At 40.1% G+C, this 25,260-nt stretch overlaps 1 protein-coding gene across 5 annotated transcripts; it reads left to right on the forward strand.

Moving 5' to 3' along the window:
- Window positions 1-485: 485 nt before the first annotated feature.
- Window positions 486-24,347, forward strand: plcb4a (phospholipase C, beta 4a). Of its 5 annotated transcripts, XM_076978654.1 has the most exons (37): window positions 486-556; window positions 2,436-2,524; window positions 3,860-3,940; window positions 4,109-4,168; window positions 4,454-4,597; window positions 5,094-5,173; window positions 6,220-6,273; window positions 6,477-6,558; window positions 6,862-6,962; window positions 7,133-7,190; window positions 7,678-7,786; window positions 7,975-8,185; window positions 8,841-8,934; window positions 9,127-9,206; window positions 9,474-9,558; window positions 9,661-9,751; window positions 10,005-10,100; window positions 10,345-10,442; window positions 10,759-10,903; window positions 11,026-11,110; window positions 13,323-13,447; window positions 14,277-14,328; window positions 16,372-16,474; window positions 16,890-17,054; window positions 17,325-17,529; window positions 17,698-17,786; window positions 18,913-19,057; window positions 19,249-19,301; window positions 19,449-19,514; window positions 19,686-19,801; window positions 20,087-20,162; window positions 20,316-20,491; window positions 21,363-21,464; window positions 21,732-21,789; window positions 21,883-21,969; window positions 22,087-22,123; window positions 22,215-24,346. In XM_076978654.1, exons 2-37 carry the CDS (start codon window positions 2,441-2,443, stop codon window positions 22,376-22,378), a joined length of 3,657 nt encoding a protein of 1,218 aa, XP_076834769.1. In that variant the 5' UTR covers window positions 486-556; window positions 2,436-2,440; the 3' UTR covers window positions 22,379-24,346. The 5 variants fall into 5 exon arrangements, with proteins under 5 accessions (XP_076834769.1, XP_076834773.1, XP_076834772.1 ...); XM_076978658.1 differs by lacking the exons at window positions 486-556; window positions 2,436-2,524 and adding an exon at window positions 4,690-4,882 and having other exon boundaries at window positions 3,881-3,940; window positions 4,436-4,597; window positions 22,215-24,347; XM_076978657.1 differs by lacking the exons at window positions 486-556; window positions 2,436-2,524 and having other exon boundaries at window positions 3,881-3,940; window positions 4,436-4,882; window positions 22,215-24,347.
- Window positions 24,348-25,260: the final 913 nt, after the last annotated feature.

Below are 25,260 nucleotides of genomic sequence, written 5' to 3' on the forward strand. Positions count from 1 at the left end.
TCCTGTTTCCATGTGTAATGGATGCCCTCTGCTCCATTCATAAATGCTGGGCTTTGGACAGCAGAAACACAGCATTAATGCTAAAAAATATATAACCAACAGTACTTCTGTGGTCAGAATCTGACCACTGATGAAGTTCCAAAGTAGGACCAGTACTCTTCGCTTTAATGCGGTCTATGGCCCAATATTTATGTCTGCTTAATTTTTAAGCAGCATTCTGGAGGTTGCATCATAAGAGTATGAATTACAGAATAGGAACTTTCTGAGTATACCACATTAGTTCTACTTGCATCGATCGTGTGATTACTTTCGATTCAGAGATTAGAGACGTGAGTGCGTCTTCTATCTAAATGTTTTGAATGTATATTGCAAGCGAATTCATGTGTTGTCAGAAACTCACCGAAGTGCACTGAATAATGTAATTACGGTAGGCTGCCTGTTCGGGGCGCTGTTGCGGGTGCCGACTACCTGCATGTCCACTCAGTTTCAGTGAATGACTTGCCACACACTCACATAAGAGTACTTGTACTTTTTTCTCCAAGACAGCGGCGCACCGGTGAGTGCTTTTACGATCACAGTTTTACCTGGGCTTACACACGTTAAATATTTTGAAATACAGACCTGGTAATTACTAAGGGCTTTTTACACAGCATCGCAAAAGTCAATAAATGCCACGCCGAATATTCTGACATAATTCTGACAGCCAGGGCAAAAATCACAAAATGACAAAGTTACAAAAGCTGCGAATATTTTTGTTTAGATTTTAATAAATTGTTGTTAAATAAAATGCAGCTTGTGTTTTATCGTGTGACTTGCATGCATGGCACAGTGTACACACAGTTGCCTCTGAGGATATTTGTACTGTGCTACTTTTTGTATTGCTTCGGGCATTATGTTTTTATTTGGTTATCTTCACGGAGGGAGGATATTGCTGAAAGAGACTGAGATTTTCCTTAAACCCAACGGCAGTATCAGTAGTTTTGTGTAGAAGTTTCTTTATTCTTTTTTATGTTACCCAGCCTGTTTCTTTATGAGGACCTCCAGCTGAACTTTGCAGTGTAGTTACCGTCATAATAACGAAGCGAGGAACCCTAGATATGCAAATGTTTCCTGCAGTGTTATCAGAAGAGGCAGAGCGTCCACTGTGTCCTGTGTCGCAATGTTCCTTTTGTACATTATAACCCTTCCATAATCTCAGGGCAGCTGGACCCCCGGGGTGTAAATATGTTCTAGATTAAGCATATTCAAAAGCTATGGTCTTTTTCTGATAATAGGGTAAACTGATCTTACATGTGTCTTCTTTGTTATGAAGTCTGAACTGTTAGTATAAACAAGTCTATGTTACTTGATCTTTTGGAGTTAAAATGCAGTGTGCTTCAATGTGTGTGATGGGTCCATAGCTACATTTAGGCAGGCTCTCTCACCTTGTAGACACCCAGTTAGGCACTGTGTCTAATGACTGGTGTTGCTTTCAAAACCATGAACACTAAGTGTGTTATCTGTGAGTAGAAAAATGAAAGGAAGAGATTAATACAATGAAGCACTAAAGTAATCTTTGGTCTGTGTATTTCATTTTTGGCAACTGGAACTTGTGTACAGGCAGCAGCTAGTTCAGTATGTGTTAAAAGCCTAAATTGCCATTTTGGGGATTTGTACACACATGATTGAACAGCATAGTGGATATTAGATTTGGATTAACTTGACTCTCTTTGAGAGTCTTGACAGACTGAAGTGCTTGCAATGGAACCTATCTGACCCATTGTGCCTAATAAGCTTTCAGAGAGCTTTCAGCACCAACACAGATGAAGACACATGCTGAAATGTCTTATCATAGACACAGGGAATTGCAGTTAAATATTAGGTCATGAACACTATGCAAGTGTTTTAGTGTTTCTTGTGGCTTGGCCAATGACTGCAAACTATGTGAGTGTGGCAGCTATCAGATAAGCTTGAGCAAACACACTGACCCATGATAAATGTGTGTAGAAAACTGTTTTGGTTTAGCTTATGTTGATGTAGGGTCAACTTCATGGGTGGTGTGATTTTTTTAGTTAAGTTAAGCGTTTTCTACCCTTTTATTTACTTCCCAAATTCAAATCTACAGTATTAGCTCTTGATTAATACTGTGATATATTGTGGCAAAGGCTGGTGACATTACTTGTCATGTCAAGCCTTATGTTATTGGACCAGTATCAACTGCGAAAAAGTAAGACATAAAATGCAAAACGATAGACATTTTCAGAAAAGTAAGCACTTGAAATTTCTTTAAATAGCACAATTTCTCCAACAGCATTCAACACTTATCATAAATTGTTCTGGCGTCACATCACCTCTAGTACTGAGGCCTTCTCAGATGGGATGTGTGATGCGTGAGATGGGTTATTTCTTTGTTTCTCCACCTCTGTATGCCCTCACTGCAATATCTTGTCTTGTAGGTCAAATGGCGAAAGCATATGAGTTTAACTGGAAGAGAGTTGTGCCTATACACATGCAGGACGGGGAATATTTTGATCGATTTGATGAGGTAAGGAAAGGATTTGTTTCATGCCCTGTGTTTGAGTGAGCTGGTTGCTCTTTTTTGTTTTTATGTAGGTTTGTTTCTTATGGTGCGTTGCAGCTTTTGTAATACACTTTCTCTACTTTGTCAAGAAGGGAATGCTTCTGAATGGCTTATAGCATTTTACGTGTGCTTTTAATGTTGCAAATATTGTGTACTGAAAAATACTGCAACAATATGTCAAAACACTGAAGAAGAAAGTGTTAACTCTGAATACATAGCAAATATCTAATATTGACAAATCATTAAAATATGTAGAACTACAGTTTTGAGTTAGCAGAGCTTGTTTTGGTTACTTACATATCAGGTCTGAGATTTTATGCATATGGCTTGGTTTATACTGCCTTTGGTCCAAAGCAATCATTCCAAGGATTCTGTATCTTGAAAGTCGTCATTTGCTGAGGACATCTGTGTTCTCAAATGCCCCTTGAGAATTCCTGGTCAGGCCATCAAAGTTTATCTTGGAATGAAATATTTTTGGAAGGCTGTATTCTCACGTACAATGTGTTAGTGACCGGACCCAAACTTTCAAACCAAAGTATAGATTTCCCATGGGAGAGGGTGAGCATACTTTGGGAGTTCTTTCTGTGCTCATATGAAAAAAGGCTGTTTAGCTCTGTTTGTTTGTTTAGTGAATCTCCCCTGAATACCCATTGTGTTGCTTTTGTACATTATAGAACTCTGAAGCAGACATTGACAGGACAGGGGACAGGGAACAGCACTTAATGCACTGATGTTTATAATGTTGCTCAGTTTACTGTGTTTGTGTTTATTTTTTCCCAAGACATAACTGACTCGCCAAGGGGGTCCACTTAGGATAAATAAAAAGCTGATTGAAGTTTTTCCTTTAGACATAGAAAAAAATGGTAATGTTTCTGCAGGACCTCTTTGAGTGGCGTAAAACCCTGTTGCTGGAAAAAATAACTGCACACCAATGGACCATTACAGATACTCTAATAGCTGGCACTGGATTTAAAGCTGGATATATTTAAATGAAACGTTTATCACACACATATATATACACACACTGCACTGTATGTAGAGATATAAAAAATTGCAGCTGTTTCCAGAGAAACAGCTATGTATATACAGTGAAGTACATAAGATTTCCAGAGAATCAGCTGTGTTTTAGACAGAGGTCCTTCGTCAGCTGAAGGTCATCCTCTATCCAAAAAGCTCTGTTTCTCTGGAAACTTTATGTGCTTCATTGTACGTTTACAATCTATACCTCTTTTTTTCTGGTCCTTTACCAGCCAGCATAGAGGGCAGCTAAGGAGTGGTTTTCTCTTGTTTCCCTTTCAGGATCCATTCGTTTTTGAGCCAAACTGCTTCTTTAGAGTGGATGCCTTTGGGTTCTTCATCACATGGAAAAGTGAAGGAAAGGTATTATTAAATTTAATACTTATTCACTTCTGGAATAATAGTACTACCAAATTCATAATTTAAATGGATTGCAGAGGAACCTTATGGGTTAACTCTCTGCCTGTGTGTGTAGTGTTGATCAGCTTTTGTGTCCGTCACTGTGGCCATGATCCACTCTTTCACTCATAGGAGGGTCAGGTTCTGGAGAGTTCCCTGATCAACAGTATACGGTACTCAAACGTGCCCAAGGTAAAACCAATAACCAACACACAGAATCTTACGCTCATAATAGACAGCAAACTATGACTTGGCCCTCAAACTCAAGGAGTAACAATAAGAGAAGGATCGACTTTTTTATTTTTAGACCAGTGATAGTGATACAATGCAGTGTACTTTGTGTGGTTTGGGTGATTCCACTGTGGAAACAAGCCACTATTTTTTATTGCAACCATGAACTAGCCTGGGGCATGTGCTGCAGAATGTTGTCTGCGGTGTTGTGTGTTTTGTATTTGGCAGTGTTTCGTGTCCCTCTAGGATCCAAAGGTTCTCACAGCACTGGAGGCCACAGGGAATGGCGAGAGCGACCTGGAGGGGAGACTTATCTGCATATGCAGTGGCACTGACCTTGTCAACCTCAGCTACATGTACCTAGTGGCACAAAGCACTGGCATTGCAAAGGTAACCTGCCTTTTCTGTGAGAAGATCAAGAAACAAAAGTAAGTTCATTTGGTCCCTTCTTTACTCTTTACTCCAGAATATTTTCCAAGCAGGGAAGAAGTGCTTGTCTCAGGTAAATTTGAAGAGTTCACACTCGTGCACTAGAAGAGGATCTATCTCCTGGATTCTCGTGTAAATACAGCTCCCTCCCTGAACTGTTCAACACTGATGGGAAAAGGAAGAAATGTATTATTAATTACATATTTGAAGTCCCTTCAAACCTTCCCCTGTAGTGATTTCTCAGAGGTAATAGACATAAATTGAGGTCTTCATGGGTTTATTGTCTACCGTACAGTGTAAATGTTCATTTCAATGCCATAAGAAGATTGGCGGAGAAGTTTTCTTTAGGAACTTTCCCCACACATTCTCCATATTTTCCCCACATTTTTCCGCACACATTCCGCATATTTTTCCGCACACAATCCCCATCTTTTTCCTACACTGCTTCTGTTTGCAGCAATGGACTGACAGCTTGCGGCCATTAATTCACAATGTCCGGGCAAACAACATATGCCCAATGACCTGCCTAAGCAAACAGTGAGTGCTACACCACCATTAGCAAACGTAGTAAAAAGTTACTGGAACAGTTTTGGCAAAAATATTGTACAGTGCCCTCCAGAATTACTGACACCACAGATAAATACTGACAGAACATGCTATTACAATAATACAAGAGTGTGTTTTGGGGGGGAAACTGCTCAAAGAAAGCAGTTGTAGTAGTTTGAGCTCTGTTTTGTCCAGAATTGCAGTTGAACAGGTACAGGAGTGGGATATGTCCTGCATGTCCCCTAAAGAAGGGGCCACCTCCAGGATGACAAACTATTTGACAACTTAACAAGTTGAAAAATACCTGTGGTGCCATCCAACCAAGAACATTAGCACCAGAGCTGGTTAAACATCACTGGATGCTCCAAATGTTTAATCAGATTAAACAGTAGCATATTGGATATAAACACCAGAGATTAGGTTGGCAAAAAATGTATTAAAGTCAGGAATAAAAGCAGTTAAAATCCTCGTCTGAAGAATGCTCGTGGATTTGTTATGATGCAGGGCTGTTCCTTCCAAAAACCTACGTAAATAAATTGTAAACATACCATAAAATATTTCATCATGGAAGAGGGAAAGAGCCACAGACTGGATAATGGTTTCAGAGCTTCCAGTAGGACAATGACTCAAAGCGTTTCCACAAATAGTTCACCAACCTAATTGTGGAATTCAAGAGTTCACAAATGAACACTAACCCTTCCTCCTCTTTAAAAAAGAAAGTTTTTCTTTCTTTTCATTCTCTTTATTGACCTCACTGCAGTATCAGAGTTCTCTCCTGTTATGAGATTTGCTGATGAGCCACAGACCTTTGCTTTGTGGCCCTTTTGCTAGGAGTGTCAGTTGTTGTGGAGGATCCTAAACATCCATTTTGTATCCAGTCTTGTTCCAATGGCCTTTTTGCCATGGTCCAAGAACTACCATTTCTACCTCATAAGCTTCTACATTTGACTATAAGTCTGTAAATTATTCTGAAGTCTGTTTATTAATGCATATGGAGTGTTTTCTAGTGCTACTACTGACACATCTTTCTTTTGTAGTTGGATGAGGCTTTCATTTTTGACCAACATAAATGGAAAGATCCCTGTGAGAAGGTAGACTCATCTGCCTGATCAAAACAAAAAAAAAATCCAATTTAAACTTGGACTGAATGAGTCATTATAAATGTCTTTCAGTGTCCTGCAGTTGAAGTACTCGTTCTGTTGATCACCTCAGTGTGATTAGCCCTGTAATTGGTATCTGAAGGAGCAGCTGAGCCATTTAAAACATTTGATAGCATTCTTTTAATCTCCTACAGCATTACAAGAACCTTCGCTTCTGGAAAAACTGAGAGAGTAATATTCAGAGCACTGAAAGACCTCGGTCTGCCCAGTGGAAAGGTGAGGAAAACCGTTCAAGCCATCTCTGAAATACCACTGAAATGATGAGCATGTTGTTTAGTTTTTTATTATTATTAGGATATAATCGTGAAACTGACAATTTGACTTTACATGGTACTGCATTCTGTGGTTTGCAGATTATGTTTAGGTCATTTTGAAACGTACACACACACACACACACGCACACACACACACACACACACACACACACACACACACACACACACACACACATACAGACAAACACAAAAATAAAATAGCATCAGGCTAAAAACATTTTGCCTATTTTATTTCCATTTGCAGAATGATGAAATTGAGCCAGAGGTTTTCACATTTGAGAAGTTTTACTCTCTCACTCAGAAGATTTGTCCCAGAGCTGACATTGAGATGCTCTTCAAGAAACTGTAAGTAGTCTGGCCATAGAAATGTGAATAACTCCTATGGAAATGACTGGAATGCTGTAAAAAAATCATTAAAGGAAATGGATTACTGTAACTTTTTCAAATTCACAGACAAGGTTAGTGTTCTTTTGTGTAATTTATTGTATTTTCTTCCATCTGATGTTTTTTTTCAGCTGTGGAGACAAAAGTGATTATTTAAATATAGAACAGTTAATCAGCTTTTTGAACGAAGTAAGAGTTTTTCACTCACTATCTTACTGCTGTTCTGACTTGACTTCCTGTTTTCTCAAGTTGCATAATTTCTGGACTTCACCCAGTCTCCCTGCTTCTGAAAGCTCTTTTGAACATGTAGAAGAACGCAGCCGTGCCTGCACTCTCCTGCTTATTCCTCTCATGTTTTCTTTCGCTGTTTCCACACTTACACGCATATATAAGGAGATATATATATATATATATATATATATATATATATATATATATATATATATATATATATATATATATTAGAATACCAGTGGAATACTGAAATACCACTGACTTTTGCATTGAATCACACGATAACATTGAGTGCTCACGTTTTTAGCCTGCCATTTTATATGCCGTGTGATAATTCTGTGTTACAGTGGATTACTTTCATGTGGTTTCACTTTAAAGTGATATCAAGGTACAAATGTAACACCAAGCATTCTTATTCTCTGAAACTGCTGCTCCCACACAGAGCCAGCGGGACCCTCGTCTTAATGAAATACTTTTCCCATTTTATGACACCATTCGAGCAAAGCAAATCACAGATACCTACGAGAGTGATGACAAGTTGATAAAGAAAGGTAACAATCACTGTAGTGTGAGCACATGCCTGCCCCCCCCCAGTTTTACAATAAAATTATTGGTATTGATATGAACACATCTTTATCACTGAGTTCCATCTAGTGGTGGAACAAAGTAAATATTTGTCAAGCTCCCTGGTGGAAGTTAATGCTTAGATGTGATATTGCAGTAACATCCTGATTTGCAGGTCTGATGTCGTGTGAGGGGTTCTGTCGCTACCTGATGTCTGATGACAATGCCCCAGTGTTCCTAGACCGACTGGAGCTCTACCAGGAGATGGACCAGCCCCTTGCCCACTACTTCATCAGCTCCTCCCACAACACGTACCTGACAGGCAGGCAGTTTGGTGGGAAGTCCTCTGTGGAGATGTATCGGCAGGTTCTGCTGTCTGGCTGCAGGTGCTATGAGCTAGACAAAGCTTAAAGCATAATGGTTTAATATCTGCGGCTCCCCAACAGTGCTGCTATTTCATGCATAACACTGGATAATGTAGAATCGTCATCATCTGCTAAAATACCTAAAAGAATGGATTTTGATTTTTTTTTCATTGAGTAAATATTTTTCAAACAATGTTTTAATGTCAAATCTAAATGCCTTGAAAGCCATGCATGTGATAGGCTACACTAGTTAGAGATGAAATGGTTAATGCATTGGATTGAGCAGATCTTTATTGAGTTTATAGTGTTTTGAATAGATATTGAAACAGCATTGCATTAGTGAGGCACTGATATGATGCCTATGAATGCATCCAGTCTGGCTGCCTTCATCCTCTATGTATGCGGCCAGAGTTTGCTTTATATAAAGAGAAAGTTGAGTTTTCATTTTATGTTGGACAAAGTGAAGGACTGTGGAAATGGAAAGCTGTTTGCCATGGTGGACTGTCTCTGATTGTTTAGTTAACCCGATAAACCTTAGTTCCATTGTCCATAAGCACTGTCTGAATATTCTTATTAAGTCATAGCAATCATTAAACGGATGAAATGGAAGAAATGAAATGGTGGGCACTGGGAGAATGTGTATGCATACATCCACGCACCCCTGTTTTGATTGCAGGTGTGTGGAGCTGGACTGCTGGGATGGAAAGGGGGAAGACCAAGAGCCCATTATAACTCATGGCAAAGCCATGTGCACAGATGTGCTTTTCAAGGTGAATAGCCACTCAAAGGGCTTCATGCATTCATTCAAATTCATTTAAGGTCATCAGCATTTTTGCATTAGCAAGGTTCAATTTTATTACCGTAGGCTTAACAGGAAAGAAATTTGTTAATATTACATCTTTTCATTGATATAATTATTATTTTGAAACATATGTTTTAAAGGTGAAATTTCCTTTTTATAGGATGTCATTCAGGCCATCAAAGAAACTGCATTTTTATCATCTGATTACCCTGTGATCCTGTCTTTTGAGAACCACTGCTCGTACGTATGGTGGATAAAAAGAGTGGCTGGAAGTTATATTATTAATGCGCAGATTTGCTACTACAACACCAGCACTGCTTTTACAGCTCAGAGACATCAAAACGTACTGGTTCATGTTGCAGCAGACTGTTGTTCAGACTTGGTCTATCCACATTATTCAAGCCTCTCTTTTATTCCCTAGTTACATTTTTAATTTAAAAGAAGTTCTGAAAGAATCATGAAGTCTTTTTTAACACACTTTGTCCTTAATTGTTTCGTGCTTTGTAGGAGGCATCAACAGTATAAGCTGGCCAGATACTGTGAGGACATTTTTGGAGATATGCTTCTCAAACAGCCTTTAGAGGACTTTCCAGTATGTGCTTCTTGATGATTTGATGATGATTCATTATGACTAATGATGTTCTTGCTGAAGTTGTTTTGTTGTTGTTTTTTTTTTTTTTTTTTTGCGTCTTAGATGGAGCCTGGGCGACCTTTGCCCTCACCAAATGACTTGAAAGGAAAAATTCTAATTAAGAACAGACGATTGAAACCCGATGCTGAACAAAGTACATTTTATTTTCCTTTTTCAGATGAATATTAAAAAGTGAGCTGGAATTATACGCACACAAAATTAAAAACTGCTCAAATAAAGTTATATATATATATATATATATATATATAATGTATGTATGTATGTATGTATGTATGTATGTGTGTGTGTGTGTGTGTGTGTGTAAAATACACTCAACAACACATTTTACAGTCAGTGTTTTTAGAAGAAGGTTTGCTGACATTGTGCGCATGTCTGCTGTTTGGTAGAGCAGCTGGAGCACTTCAGGAAGCACATGGAAGCTGGAGAAGCAAGCCCGACCAGCCACATGTCTGAAGATGAGAATGAAGAGGAGCCCGGTTCTGGTCAGACACGGCCTCTGTCCTAGCCATTAGCACCTACAGCACAGCAGCCTTATCTAACATAGACTAGCAGTTCCCTAGATGCCATAAGGCCTTTAGTTACATGCAGTCAAGTCTGTCACTGAGTCATGTTCGGTTATGTCAAAGGTTTGGACCTTTGTGACTGATTTAATTTTTCCTTGTTCTTCGACAACCGCGTGTGTGTGTGTGTGTGTGTGTGTGTGTGTGTGTGTGTGTGTGTGTGTAGCAGAGCTGGTGGATGAGGCTCACCCTGAGCGCATGTGTAGCAGCTTTGACATTGGCCAGTCAAACAGCAGTGAGGAAAATGGGGTTGGAGCCAGAAAGGTTCTTTTACTGTTTACTTGTTATAAAGTGTGTATACACTTTGATTGTCATAATTTTGTTTTTGTTATTTATTATTCTTTTTATATGTAAATTGCTTTACAATGTGCTGAGGATAGTTGGTTTTTTTCCATCAAAAAAGAAAAAGGTTTGTCAAAATGGAAAAAAGGTGCCTTTTAAGTATTCCTTCCTTTTCATTTAGGTTTCAAAAAAGGTATTTGGATCGAAACATATTCTTAAGCGCAGTCACCTGCCCAGCAACTTCATTTATTCTATTCACTGCTTGGTGTGAATATGTAAAGTCCATTCTGATGTGCAGGCTGGCGACACAGGCACGGCTGACGAGCAGACCTTGATTCAGTCTTACACATACGTCGCCGCCACCACTAGTATTCACCCCTACCTCTCCAACATCATTAACTACGCTCAGGCCGTGAAGTTCCTAGGTTTTGAGGAGGCTGAAGGCAAGTAGTCTTATATTGCCTACTAGATTAAACGGTTGCATGTTATGTAATGACTGTAAATACAATTTATGTGAACATTAATTATGCCTGTGTGTTCTGTTACTTGATTTATTTATTTGCAGAAAAGAACATCCATCACAACATGTCTTCCTTTAATGAGTCTGTAGGCTTAGGATACCTAAGGACCAATGCTATTGAGTTTGTCAAGTATCCTTTTTGTTGGGTATAGAACATGAATAGTTACAAGGTTTTCAGGTTATCCAACAGCTCAAGGAAATAGCTGCTTTATAATGTTCATGAAACACCATTTGATTTAAATCTGTAGACAAAGATTTAATCAAAAGGAGTTGTGTAACCTTTGGTTTGCTGATAACTCACTCAGAATTTATTTATTTTGGAATTCCTTTGTATATTTATAAAGAGTGAGAGGTAGAACATTTTATGCTTAGCTGCTCAAAAAAAAACTTTCTCTTTCGTGACACCCTCCACCCCCCCACCTCCTGGAATATTCAGGTTATTTATCTGTTCCAAGTTATGCAGGATTGATTTCCCTGATTCTTTGTTTAGCCATGCTTTAGTGAGACTCATTCTCCCCGTGACTGCCCAAGCCTGCCTGCTGGCACATTAGTATTCTTATTCCTTTACCGAGTGTTTTCCCAGGCCATATTTCTTATTTCTGTCTGCTCAGGCAGACTGTAGTTTTTGGAATTCCTAGTTCACTTTCTTGTCACTACCCAGCAGGATTCCTTTTCTTCCACCACCACTCTGACCGAGGCGGCAGGCAGCCTCAAAAGCCTATTGGCTAGCAAACCGCTAACATACCTTACTAGGCTATGTCCTTCATTACATAGCCTTACTTACAGAGTCAGGTGTATGGGTCCCCAGCCGTCTGAGTTGCCGCGTAGACTCCTGGTTTTTGATGGGCTAGCTGGTGTGGATTTATAAAGTATTTATAGCTGCCAGTTCAGGTGACCTTGATAGTACACATAGTGCTGTACTCAGCTTGTCTCAGTAGTTCAGTGTTAACACTCTAGTTTCACCTAACATTGCACAATGTTAGCCTCTGCTTTAAGTGTCCACTAAGTGACATAACTTGCATTTGAAAATGACAGGCCATAAATAAACCACAACTGTCAAATGCCGCTTATGGTCTGTTCCATTCAAATAGTTACATTTTGCGTGAGGCTTGTGGGTTCTGTCTTGATCTACAGTATATTAGAGTGGCCCTCATGGGCACTTAAGTTGCTGCACTCTACCGTCCCCTTTCCGGCTGGCAGGTTTCACGGGAAGGTTGAATTCCCAAGAGATACACTGGGCACTGACAACTGCAGTGCCCCATGTGATGAGTAACCTGTCACTGTGCCCAGGCAGACACAGCCTCCAAGGCCTACTGGCACCGGGGACTGGCTGAGCGTTTGATTCACTAGGCTTGCTTGAGGCCATGCTTTGTCAAAACAGTGCCTCTCACACTGGACTGTGGGAATGATTTTGCTGGCACGTGGATTGGCGGCCCCTTTACGGGTTCTGCCTGCAATCTAATAGAGATTTTTTTTCAAGGAAACCACTTAGAATGACTGTTCTGCTGACACCTTCACTGACTGGTGAGGTTCTGCGTTATGGATCTTACCATGCCTTCTCCATCATACAGAAGAGCATGAAATAAATCAAAAAATTGAAGCAGTACTTTCAAGTCTCGGGTCATTTTTGTCTTTGTGGAGGTTTTATTCCTCTGCTGTTCTGCTGTGGTCCTATATGTGTAAGTGTTGGATAGTTGACATGATATTACTGCTTGTTCTGGGTAGTTATGTCCGTGTGACTCACTAACAGCGGCTACTTTTGTATGACACATTATTTCTCAACATGAACAAGAGAGCTGAGTTGTGCTGTGATTCTGAAATAAATTGCAAACTATAAACAGTGCTCACAAAATAATTACTAGTGAATTATTTATTGATATTTATCGCAAGTGTTAGAGCCGACTTTTGAAAGAGCTTCAATTTCTTCTTGGCTGTTGGCAGATCTGTAAATCTTATTCTAAGCTTCTGTTTTATAAATGTGACATGACCAGGATTAGATAATAATATTACCACAAGAAAATTCTCATTGAGTACCATCTGCAATAAATATCAAGATGTGAGTTGTCTTCATGTCTGAGACTTTTAAAAGGGCTTCATAATATAATAACAATTATTTATGTTTGAAAAAAATGGAAAAGAAAATGGAAAACATAACAAAAGAAGAGTCTAGCATTTCTCATTAGATTCGTATAAACATTGGAATTAAAAGTGAACTTATGACCTGCATAACAACAGCATCTGTTAAAAACACCCAATAGGATGAACCTGATTTTGTGGGATATAAATACCCCATAGCTCCCTCCCCAAACCCTCCTTGCGTTTCCCTTGAATGAGATGCATAGCTACAACAAACGGCAGATGAGTCGGATCTACCCCAAAGGAGGCCGAGTGGACTCCAGTAATTACATGCCTCAGATCTTCTGGAACGCGGGCTGCCAGATGGTAGCTCTGAACTTCCAGACCCCAGGTAGCGCCAACAGCACCACGTCCGCTCGCTGCAACAACCCCCTGTGTTCACACGCAGGCTCAGACACCCAGATGCTCTGCGCAGCATTCTGGAACCGGTCCACAAGCACCACCTTTGACCACAGTCCAGATGCAGAACACTGTTTTGTTTGTTCGGAGTCGGCAGCAAGGGATAACGGCTTCATTTGACTCATAAAAATTATTTGTGGACAGGCTTTAGGGGAAAGGTCTGCTCATTTTGTGGCTAATTTATCGGTGAGATTGCGACAGGATCAGTTAAACATTGTAATTATTATTTTGGTCTAATCTGTGATACTTGAGAATTTTGTTTCCTTGCAAATTTCAGCAGAGCAGCTTATGTTCTCCAGAGCACGTCATCACAGCTCGGTGGCCCTCTGGGTGTTTGAGGAGGAATATTTTTGAATATTGAATGCAAACGCTCGCTCTAAAAATCCTTTGTGTTATTCCAAGCCATCTGGAGCAGACACATTTCAAGGTTTATTCTGATATCCTCTGCATGCCTGAGTCCCATATGAATATGTGCTGAACAATCAGGGCTTGGTTTGTCCTCTTCAGAGACTTAATATTCCAGATGTGAGTCAAAACATAATGGGAGCTAGGTTTAGGAAAATCATAAGAAACTTAATAAATTCTTGGTATACGCAGAAACTGTCAACTGAAAAGAAATGATTTAGGCTTGTCATTTCAGTGCCTTTTGTCAAAATGTGTGAAACAGCTGTACTGAAGCCATCATATAAACAGATTAATTAGTATTATCCAGACTGTCTTTGGAATTCTTTCTAATACTGTTACCTGATGTTTATTTTCAGATTTGTCAATGCAGCTAAATCAAGGAAAATTTGAGTACAATGGATCATGTGGGTAGGTAAACAATACTTAAAAACAAAAGATGTAAACATACCGTCAAAGCATATATTGCATTTTAATTAATTTGAGTTGTTTTTATTTGGTTTTAGTTACTTTATTTGGTTTTAGTTACTTTAGTTACTTGCTCTCAATTTGTATTACTTCAGAACTGAGAGATACACTATATTGCCAAAAGTATTCACTCATCTTCCGAGATTCACATATGATCTTAAGTGACATCCCATTCCTAATCCAGAGGGTTCAATATGATGTTGGTTCACCCTTTGCAGCTAGAACACCTTCAACTCTTCTGGGAAGGCTGCCCACAAGGTTTAGGAGTGGGTTTATGGGGATTTTTGACCATTCTTGTCAAAATGGCGCATTTGTGAGGTCACATACTGATTTTGGACGAGAAGGCCTGGCTCTCAGTCTCCACTCTAATTCATCCCAAAAGTTTTCTATCGGGTTGAGGTTAGGACTCTGTGCAGGCCAGTCAAGTTCATCCACACCAGACTCTGCCATCCACAGTCATGTTGTAAGAGGAAGGGGCCAGCTCCAAACTTTTCCCACAAAGTTGGGAGCATGGAATTGTCCAAAATGTCTTGGTATGCTGAAGCATTCAAAGTTCCTTTCACTGGAACTAAGGGGCCAAGCCCAGCTTGAAAAACAACCCCACACCATAATTCCCCCTCCACCAAACTTTACACTGGGTAGTGGCTCAATGCAGTCAGACAAGTATCATTCTCCTGACAGTCGCCAAACCCAGATTCGTCCATCAGATTGCCAGATGGAGAAGCGTGATTCATTCCTCCAGAGAATGTGCCTCGACTGCTCTAGAAACCACTACATCCGACACTTTGCATTGCATTTGGTGATGTATGCCTTGTATGCAGCTGCTCGACCATGGAGACCCATTCCATGAAGCTCTCTGCGCACTGTTCTTGAGCTAATTTGAAGGTCACATGAAGTTTGGATATCTGTAGTGATTGACTCTGCAGAAAGTTGGCGACCTCTTCACACTATGCGCTTCAGCATCCGCTGACCCCGCTCTGTCAGTTTAAGTGGCCTACCACTTTGTGGCTGAGTTGCTGTTACCAAACACTTCCATTTTCTTATAATACAGCTGACAGTTGACTGTGGAATATAGGAGTGAGGAAATTTCACGACTGGATTTGTTGCACAGGTAGCATCCAATCACAGTTCCACACTGGAATTCATGGAGCTCCTGAGAGTGACCCATTTTTTCACAAACAGTCTGCATGCCAAGGTGCTTAATTTTATACACCTGTGGCCATGGAAGTGATTGGAACACCTGATTCCGATAATTTGGATGCGAATACCTTTGGCAATATAGTGTATCTCGTGGGTGATTTAAGATTACAGAAATACCACCTGCTGAAAATCTTTCTTTTAGACTATATGATGTAACATAAAATAAACTCCTCACACACAAACACTGTAAGACAGTTCTTGTAAAAGAGTAAGTATTTGGTCATAAATCTTTGTAGGTAATGTGCAGTAGTTTAATAAAGATGGGCTTGATTAGATTTTTTTTAGAAAAACATTCTCCTCATAGTTAATATTAAAACACAAGTCTGCCAACAGCTACTGGGAAGAAAATTAATACTGAGGTTAAACAAGGACCAAAAAAAATGTACATTGCTCTTGACATGTAGCATGTCTAATGCAGGATAACGGGGCATTTGATTACATGCACAGTAGATGGACCCCTTATAAGGGCATCCTCTACAGAGCTATGCTAGCTGACGGTGTTAATTACTCTCATCAAATGACAATGTGTGATGCACACTGTGAAATCAGTCATGGTGGTGTGAAACCTCTAAACATATTAATCAACACGTTCATCAGAGCACTGCAGTATCCCTTAGTGTTAGGTTCTGAAGTGTAAATTGAATATGGTATGGGGGAGCTTAATGAAATGGGTCGTTGCTTTAAGGTGACTGGAGGTAATGGCAGTAATGATCAGCGGCTCACTTGTACTTTGATGCAGATAAGCCGACGTGCCTCTGGTAACACGCGTGTTTTTTGCCCTCGCAGCTATTTGCTGAAACCAGATTTCATGCGTCGGCCGGACCGCATGTTTGATCCCTTCTCAGAGACGCCTGTGGATGGAGTAATAGCAGCCACATGCAGCGTCCAGGTGAGACCCCTCCACACAGGTGGGGTTTTTAACTTTCTCCCAAACCCCAATCCTAACCCCATCCCTTACTCTAACCCTCATCCTCACCCTCACCCTTACCCTCACCCTTTGCTTATTTATGAACATGTTAAATAGGATCTGTTCTTTTGAAGGGCTGCCATGAGTTGTAGCTCAGGGCCACGCTGCCGTCTGAAGGAACCTGGGGTTAAGTGCGTAACTAATGAGCATGATGGCAGAGATCAGAGGAAGCGCATGCAAGTGTCTGCAATCCTCTGTGTCTACGTCTCAGTCCTTCATCGCCCCACCTCAAATTCAAACAACCACATTCTTAGTTTCTGACTCGAATCCTTAATCTGTTGCACAACCTTTACCAAATGCCTGGAATTCAGTTTTCCTCACGTTTTCTATATTCAAGGTGATTTCTGGCCAGTTCTTGTCCGACAAGAAGATTGGCACATATGTGGAAGTGGATATGTATGGGCTGCCCACAGATACAATCCGCAAAGAGTTTCGCACCAGGATGGTTATGAACAATGGACTAAATCCGGTATACAATGAGGAGCCCTTTGTGTTTAGAAAGGTACATTTACAATCTCCTGTTGCTGGATAAGCCTGTGTGGTTACTAGGCGCACCCTATTAGCCACCTCTGCTTGTGATAGTCGCAGTGCTCTGTCTGCATTTCAGATCAGCTTTGTGATGTCATTAAACACATCTCCATAATGCGTCCAGACTAACAGAAGGAAAGCGGTGTGCTTCAACTTGTGTCTTTGCTTCACTGATCTCTCTCTCTCACACACACACACACCTTCACACTTTCACACTGGGTGAATAATAAACTTTGTGCCAAAGGTAATCCTCCCGGACCTTGCAGTGCTCAGAATAGCGGTGTTTGATGACAACAATAAGCTGATTGGCCAGAGGATCCTTCCCCTAGATGGCCTGCAGACTGGCTACAGACATATCTCCCTACGAAACGAGGGGAACAAGCCTCTCTCACTGCCCACAGTCTTCTGTAACATCATCCTTAAAACATACGTCCCCGACGGATTTGGAGGTCAGCGCATTTTAACATTGCATCCATTAAAACTTCAAGATCTATATCCATCCAAAACAATGTCTTGTAATGGACTTTTTTTTTGACAATTTTAAGTTATGTCATACCAAACACTTGTCAATCAAATAAATATCTGTAATGAGGTTTGAAGTGCATGTTTTGTTTTAGCTATTGTAGATGCGCTCTCTGATCCCAAAAAGTATTTATCCATCTCTGAGAAGAGGGTGGACCAAATGAGAGCCATGGGCATTGAGACGGTGAGCTTCATGGGCACCTCCACCACCACAGCCCACAGCTTTCACACATCCATCAATAAGCCCGCTACCCTACACCTCATTTTCTCACATTGACATATTGTCTTTACATTATTCACATATTGGACATTATTTTTCACATTTAGAAAAGAAAAAAGAAACATGAATTATTACCGTGGTATAACCGTGGTGACACCCAGGATATATTTTCTGTTTTTATGTTTCTGTTTTTAGAGGAATATAGAGACTATAGAAAATATAGAGACTGGCCAAATAAACATATGATTTCTAAGAAAGTAATGAAATTAGTAAGAGCTTTTTCAAGAGTAGAAATCTCTACAGCAGTGTGTCTTTGCCTATGAAAGCATAATAAAGAAGACAGCACAGCTAGTGTTGTTCATAAGGAATAGGTGGGTGAGATACTTTATGTTGAATTTAGCTTGTGGTTGCAATGAAACAATATGAGATTTAAGTGCTGAATGTTGGCTCTAATTTGAGGATATTTGCATATTTATTGAGTGAATCAAGTGGGAATAAACATCTCTGCATTTCAGGGGGCATAATTGGACAGTTGTTTACTTTTTCATGGCCATGAGTTGAATCTGTTGCACCGCATCGTTAGTTTATGTAACATGTACAGATGCATTTACAGTGGTAATCTCTCTAATGGATGTGGGGTTTTGGGGTTTTTTGGGGGGGAGGTTGTTTCATTTGTTTGTTGGTTTGTTTGTTTGTTTTGGTTGTTACCAGAAGTACCAGTTACCAGAAGTACACTGTCTCTCAGTCTATAGAGCAGACATTTTGCTTACTGAAGAAAAGACTGAAATCATACCTGTCAATTGCAGATATAATTGTCTTCAGTGAATTTGCAAATAAGAACTAAGTATTCTGATTTTATTTAAGATTATGGTAATTCATCCAGTTCCGTTTGCACCCTTGAACTATGGGGATTGTGAAGCAGAGGGCTGTCATACATGTATGGGTTACCCACTGCTTTTAAATGGCTTACAAACTTCACTCCGTATTCAACATTCAGAATTAGTTGGTGAGACATTCCCAGACATTTCGTAAAAACCTCTCCCAGAAGTATTACCTTACTTGAGGAGTGTCCCCTTTGCTGTCTGTACAGTGGGAGATAGCCGATGTGCCGAATGACAGCTTAAAGAGCAGTGAAAAAGGGAGAGACATCCAGGTGAAGACTGTGTCACCTCAGACATCTTCAGTGAGACCTGGCCTATCACTGGCACAGAAACCCAGCACTGCCTCCAAGCCGGGTACCCGCTCAGCCGCATACATACACAATCAAGAGTTTCCACAGCAGTCTCGCCAGGCATGGTTTGCAGAGCGAGCCTGTCTTCCCACAATTCACTGTTTTAAGATCTGTTTTTGTCATGCAGTTGTTTGATTTTATCATTGTTTCGATTTTTAAGCTTAATGGTTTCTTTTTCATTTCTTGACAATTTAGAGATTGTCACCGTTACACCTCAGGTTACTACTGATGACCTAAAACAGATGAAGGTATAAAGATTTTACAGGGCAAAGTCTGTCAGGCTAACACAAGTTTACGAGCAAAGAACTAATCACTTCTTATATAATAATTTATTTATGTTGATTTCTTAATACCCCCTGTATTTCATCGTTTTGTATGTTTCAATAATATTTCAGGCATATTTAAAACTGGTCAAAAAGCAGCAGAATGAAGTCCATGTACTGAAGAAGAAGCAGGCAAAGGTGACTAAAGACCTCCATCTATTCACATCTGGTGATTTTGGGTCCTTTGTGCCTGCCTGTCTAATAATAGTGTAATATTGTACATGGGCCTGGAGGTCAGTAGCAATGAGCACTCAGATGTGATGATGATGATGATAATGATGACGATGATGATGATGCTTTGTATTGCAGGCACACGCAGCATTGAAGAGGCTCCATTGTAGTCAAGTTGAGAAGATTGTTGCACAACACAAAAAAGAAAAATGGGCTCTAGAAAAGCAACTTGAAAAAAACTGCAGGAAAGTCAGGTATATATATGTGTGTGTGTGTGTGTGTGTGTGTGTGTGTGTGTGTGTGTGTGTGTGTGTGTGTGTGTGTGTGTGTGTGTGTGTGTGGATATGACCACCATTATCAAAGTCAGGTATATGTATTTTGTGTGACCCAGTATCTGAGTCATGGTAAAGTACAAACTTTAAGCATTAAAGTGTACCCCTTCCATAAAAATATTAAAGAACTAATCAATAGAATGTATTTTTCATTGTGCTTTGAGTGTGTGAAGCAGACCGAGATGTTTATTTTACATGTGACCCCAGTGAAAGCTACTGCTGTGAAATGAGGAGAGGAACGGCAATGAAGATCAAGACTTTAACTGCAGAACACAAATCAAAGGTGCCTAATCCACCCCACTGGCACCACCCACCCCACTGGCACCACCCACCCTTCCTTCACTATGCCCCTCCCCCCCGAAGGAAGCTCATTTCACACCCCACCTGTTTTGCCCAGGGAGGGTTTGCTCATCCTCTCTCCCTGTCTGTGTGGCAGGTGAAGGAGGTGCTGGCGGCCCACGCCCAGGAGAGAGCCGCGCTGACGGAGGCTCTGGCTGGCGATGTGTTTGCTCTGCGGGCACAGCACAGTCTGCAGCAGGGTGAGCGCCTCCGTAAGCTCCTGCTGAAGACCCAGGAGGAACAGACTCAACAACTCGTACACATCCATGAGCGGTAAGCGTATCCCACCCAGGAGAGCTCCTTGTGATTTCAGTGATCGTAGCATCACTCTGTGTGGTCCTCCCTCTATGCAGTAGTGATGCTCAGAAATGCCTCTTCTGGTGTGACTTTATTGCCAACTTTTCTAGAGGTTTCTCTTTTCTGTAAAGTCGTCGGCATGTATTGTGTTGTTTTCTCTTGTTTTTCCTTTTCCTGCTACAAGTGAAACTATTCAACACTCTCATGTGGTTGAAAGAATTATGCGTGTCGACCAAAGCATCATCAAGGTTTATCGAGCAAGATGAATGTCAGCATTCAGGAATACAGAGGCTTCTGAAGTCATTTTAGAGGCAATACAGAAAGACTGCGGAAGTGGGCACACATCCCATGCAGCACATAGCCCTGTTTTGCTTCATTTATGCATAAATTCAGCAATGGACCCATGCTTCCCTACTGAGAGAGATAATAGCCTCAGGTCAGCCTTCTCTCTGTAGGACTCTCCAGATGCTGGGTGGACCAAAACGAGCTTGTCTTCTGTAGGTCACTGGGCAGTTCTCAGGTGTTTGCTATTCTCCCTCAAGACCTCTACATATATAGTATTGAAATGCATAATTCAACAGTGAATTTTAGTGCTACTCTAATGTATCACATTTGTCATCTTAAGTGGTCTGTTAAATACTATATAAACAGATTTTTATTCTCTGCACACCGCTCCCCTGGCACACTCTAGAATGTCATGTGCGTTATAGAACAGGGAATAAACGTAAATATGAATGCAGCAATAATTGTTTGGAATGTCCTTACACAAGCTGGCATTGTTTTTCTCTTCAGACATCATGGCTCATCTGATAAATGGTCCTGTTTGGTTGTGTTTGTGTTCCTGTAGACAGAGTAAGGAGATGCGAGCCAACCAGGCCAAGTCCTCAATGGAAAACAGCAAAGCCATCAGTCAAGACAAAAGCATCAGGAATAAGGCTGAGAGAGAACGGTAGTGAGAAAGTGCTAGAAAGCCTTACGCTAGACTGGCTGTGGTAAAACCCATCACTGCCGGCCATGTCCATTTCAGACATCATAAAGGATTAGCACAAATGTATTATGTACTAATCGAGAATAATATGTTGTTAGCTGGTGTTTAGTGGGACTCAGAGATGAGGGTAGCTGGTGTCTGGCAAGATTCTGTTGGTGATGATGATAGATGTTATCCAGCATGATTCTGAAGCTTCTGTTTGGTTTTGTGTGTCTACATGCACCACAGGAGAGTTCGAGAACTGAACTGTAACAACACAAGGAAATTTCTCATAGAAAGGAAAAGGGTAAAGATCTCTAATCATATGAAAGAAATGCACAGGTCCCATTCTTGCTGTTTGTTAACTGTGTCACAAAAGCCTCATAACATCAATTGACAGCTTGCTATGAACCAGTCCAAGGAGAATGAACAGCTCCAGACGGCCCAGCGTGAGCAACTGGAGACGCTGGATAAATATATCACAGAGGTAGAACACTTATGTTCTTCTGAGGCAGAATTACCACTCTCCACTAATAGCATTATTAGCCAGTCTGGATTTTTTTTTTATCCGTTTGTATTTATGTGTTTGTTTGTTTCACTATAGCTGTTGAAATCTCAGCGTTCTGAACCTCAGTGCCAAGGTAGGACTTTGCATTCACAAATCAATTTTACAATACCTCTGCTTGCTTATTATTCTTTTATTTCTCCATATAAAAGTGCCGTGGATTGCAGGTATGAGCTGGTGTTCATCCCTCATGCTCCCTCAGACTGCTAAAGCAGTGGAGCTGAGATGGGGGGGGGAAACTGTCCTCCGAGGGGTGCTGTGGTTATTGAACCAGTCAGAAAACATGGAGCCATCTCCTGCTGTCGCTGGATGTGTATTCTGCATGCAATAAAGAAAGTGCATTATGAATGAAGAATCATGCTCTTTTAAAGTGTACCTGGTCTATGCCTCGCAGAGCTTAAATACAGTGCTTGTGCTATAGCCATTGAACTGATGTTATTTTGGGTTGACTAAAAGGACATCAGCAAAAGGCAAAAGAGTAGTATAGGACTGCAGACACGAGGAAATCCATGTTAAGAAATCTGACAGCATTTTAGCCATTGTAAACAGCTCCCTTATTAGTGATGTTGTCCCTGACATTTTTAAGCTTGCAATAGTTCAGCCTCTACTAAAGAAGCCTAGTTTGGATCCTGCCTCATTCAACAGCTACAGACCCATTTCCAAACTCCCTTATCTATCTAAGGTCTTGGAGAAGATTGTTTTTCTGCAGCTTTCTTCATTCTTAGCCGAGAATAATATTTTGGATAAATTCCAATCTGGTTTCAGAGCTCACCACAGCACAGAGTCCATTGAATGACAAGTAACGAATGACATTTTATTAACTGTAGATTCTGGGAAGTGTGCTGTCTTAATTTTATTAGATCTCAGCTTTGCCTTTGATACGGTTGATCATGCTATCCTTCTGGAACGGCTAAAGTGTGAGATAGGCATTAGGGGAACAGTATTGGAGTGGTTTACCTCGTATCTTTCAAAAAGATCCTTCTCTGTGACACTTGGTAATTTTTCGTCTTCTCCGGCAGAACTTACTTGTGGAGTTCCACAGGGCTCTATACTGGGTCAAGTATTATTTTCTCTGTATATGCTTCCTCTTCAGACCATTTTCCGCAAGCACTGAGTCTCATACCATTGTTATGCGGATGATACGCAGTTGTACTTTCCAGTTAAGCAAGCTGACAACTGCTCTATAGACGTGATACGTGATTGCCTGCAGGACATAAGAATTTGGCTGTCTAAAAAGTGTTTTAAACTGAATGATGGCAAAACAGAGGCTATTATTTTTGGTCATCCAGACAAATGCTAAACATCTGGAGCCTTTATTAATGAATACTCAGAGCTACCTCAGGAATCTCGGCGTTTTCTTTGATTCCTTACTTACATTTGATAAGCAGATAATCTCAGTGGTTAGTGCCAGTTTCTATCAGCTAAGGAAAATTTTTAAGCTTTCAAATCTATTTTTACTTTTAAAGATATGGAAACAGTTGTTCATGCTTTTATTACATCACGGCTTGACTACTGTAATTCTCTTTATTTGGGTATTAACCAATCAGCTCTGTCACGTCTTCAGCTTGTTCAAAACGCAGCAGCTAGGCTCCTGACTGGAACTAAGAAAAGGGAGCACATTTCTCCCATGTTGGCCTCCCTACATTGGCTGCCTGTTAAGTTCAGGATTGAATTTAAGGTTCTTTTGGTTGTTTTTAAAGCCTTAAATGGCATCTCTCCAACTTACATTTCTGACCTGCTCTGCCCGTACTCACCACAGAGAACTCTAAGATCGATTAATCAGCTACACTTGGTCGTACCATATTCTAGACTAAAGACGAAAGGTGACAGAGCCTTCTCTGTTGCGGCACCCAAACTGTGGAATAATTTGCCTGTCTCTATTAGGACGTCATCCTCAGTAGATGTTTTTAAGTCCAAGTTAAAAACATATATGTATTCTCAGGCGTTCCAGTGCTCATAAGGTAAACCAACAGAAATGAAATTAAATGCTCAGGTTAATTTTATATAATCTTAATTTTTATTTGATACATTGAGCCTTATTTCCAAATAATTGTTTTGTGTTTTTGTATTTGTATTCTTTAATATTCTTATTTTAATTCTTATTCATATATGTACGTGTGCATTGTACAGCACTTTGGCTGGCCCTTGTGGCTTTTAAATGTGCTTTATAAATAAAGCTGACTTGACTTGACTTGACACTAACACTACTCTGACCCCAGTCCTTGGCTAATTTTCATAATTTGATCACTGGAACTGCAGTGTCTGGTTACATGTGGTTATCTGTTATTTGTGCTAATGCTGTGATGTGGTGTGTCTTTATAGATAAAAAAGATACAGTGCAGGCAGGGATGTGCAGGGAAGAAGAAGGACTGGTCACTGCAGTGTCCTAAACCCCCTTACCAGAGTGACAACAGCTCAATGAGAAACTATATCCTGCAGCATTTCATCTTCCATCTTTATATCTTTATATATATATATATATATATATATATATATATATATATAATATACCAGACTTATACTTATTTATACTTATATTTAAACACATAAATTTTTTTTTACATTTAAATCATTTTATGAATGCACTCTGAACTTTTTGCATATGTTTTTATAAAGTATAGTTTTATTATATGTATAAATGCTTGACATTGTGAGAACGCAGACATGTTGTCATGTTCAGATGCACTCAGGGCAGACGTTTGGGATCGAGACAGCAGAGCTGTAAGACATGTACACAAAGATTGTAAATAAATACATTAAATGCATCTTAAATAATTTAAATGCATTTAATTGTTGGGAAATAGAAACTACTAATGAATAAAAAATTAGTTCTTACTACATAATATAAAATATGCTCTTGCTCTCAGGACAGAGAAGTGCTCAGCTGTCACAGAGAGTTGGAGAAATCTGAGTGCAGCAAACTACACTGTATGTGACTTATTATCCTAAGCAGATTCTCAGCATATCATTAATTGAATAATACAGTTACATGTGTATTAACCTAAAAAGCATATAGATTCTATGTTTTAATCTTCCCTCCCAGTAAAACGTGCTGCCGTTTTCTTTGTTCTCTTGAGACTATTTTTGAGCATGTTAGACTACCTCCATTTTCCTATCTTGTTTCTGGTTGATTTTCATTGTTGGACTTGACATTGTGAATGTTTCATCATTTAAATACAATGATTCACTGTGCGCCTTCTGAAAATAAATGTT

The sequence above is a fragment of the Brachyhypopomus gauderio genome, chromosome 17, assembly GCF_052324685.1.
Source record: "Brachyhypopomus gauderio isolate BG-103 chromosome 17, BGAUD_0.2, whole genome shotgun sequence".
NCBI classification, from domain to species: Eukaryota; Metazoa; Chordata; class Actinopteri; order Gymnotiformes; family Hypopomidae; genus Brachyhypopomus; species Brachyhypopomus gauderio.

Coding starts and splice junctions, on each gene's coding strand:
- plcb4a (XM_076978654.1), top strand. CDS start 2,441: ATGGCGAAAGCATATGAGTTTAACTGGAAGAGAGTTGTGCCTATACAC. Junction 17,055..17,324: donor AGCCCTTTGTGTTTAGAAAG/GTACATTTACAA, acceptor TTTGTGCCAAAG/GTAATCCTCCCGGACCTTGC. Junction 19,302..19,448: donor ATGACCTAAAACAGATGAAG/GTATAAAGATTT, acceptor ATAATATTTCAG/GCATATTTAAAACTGGTCAA.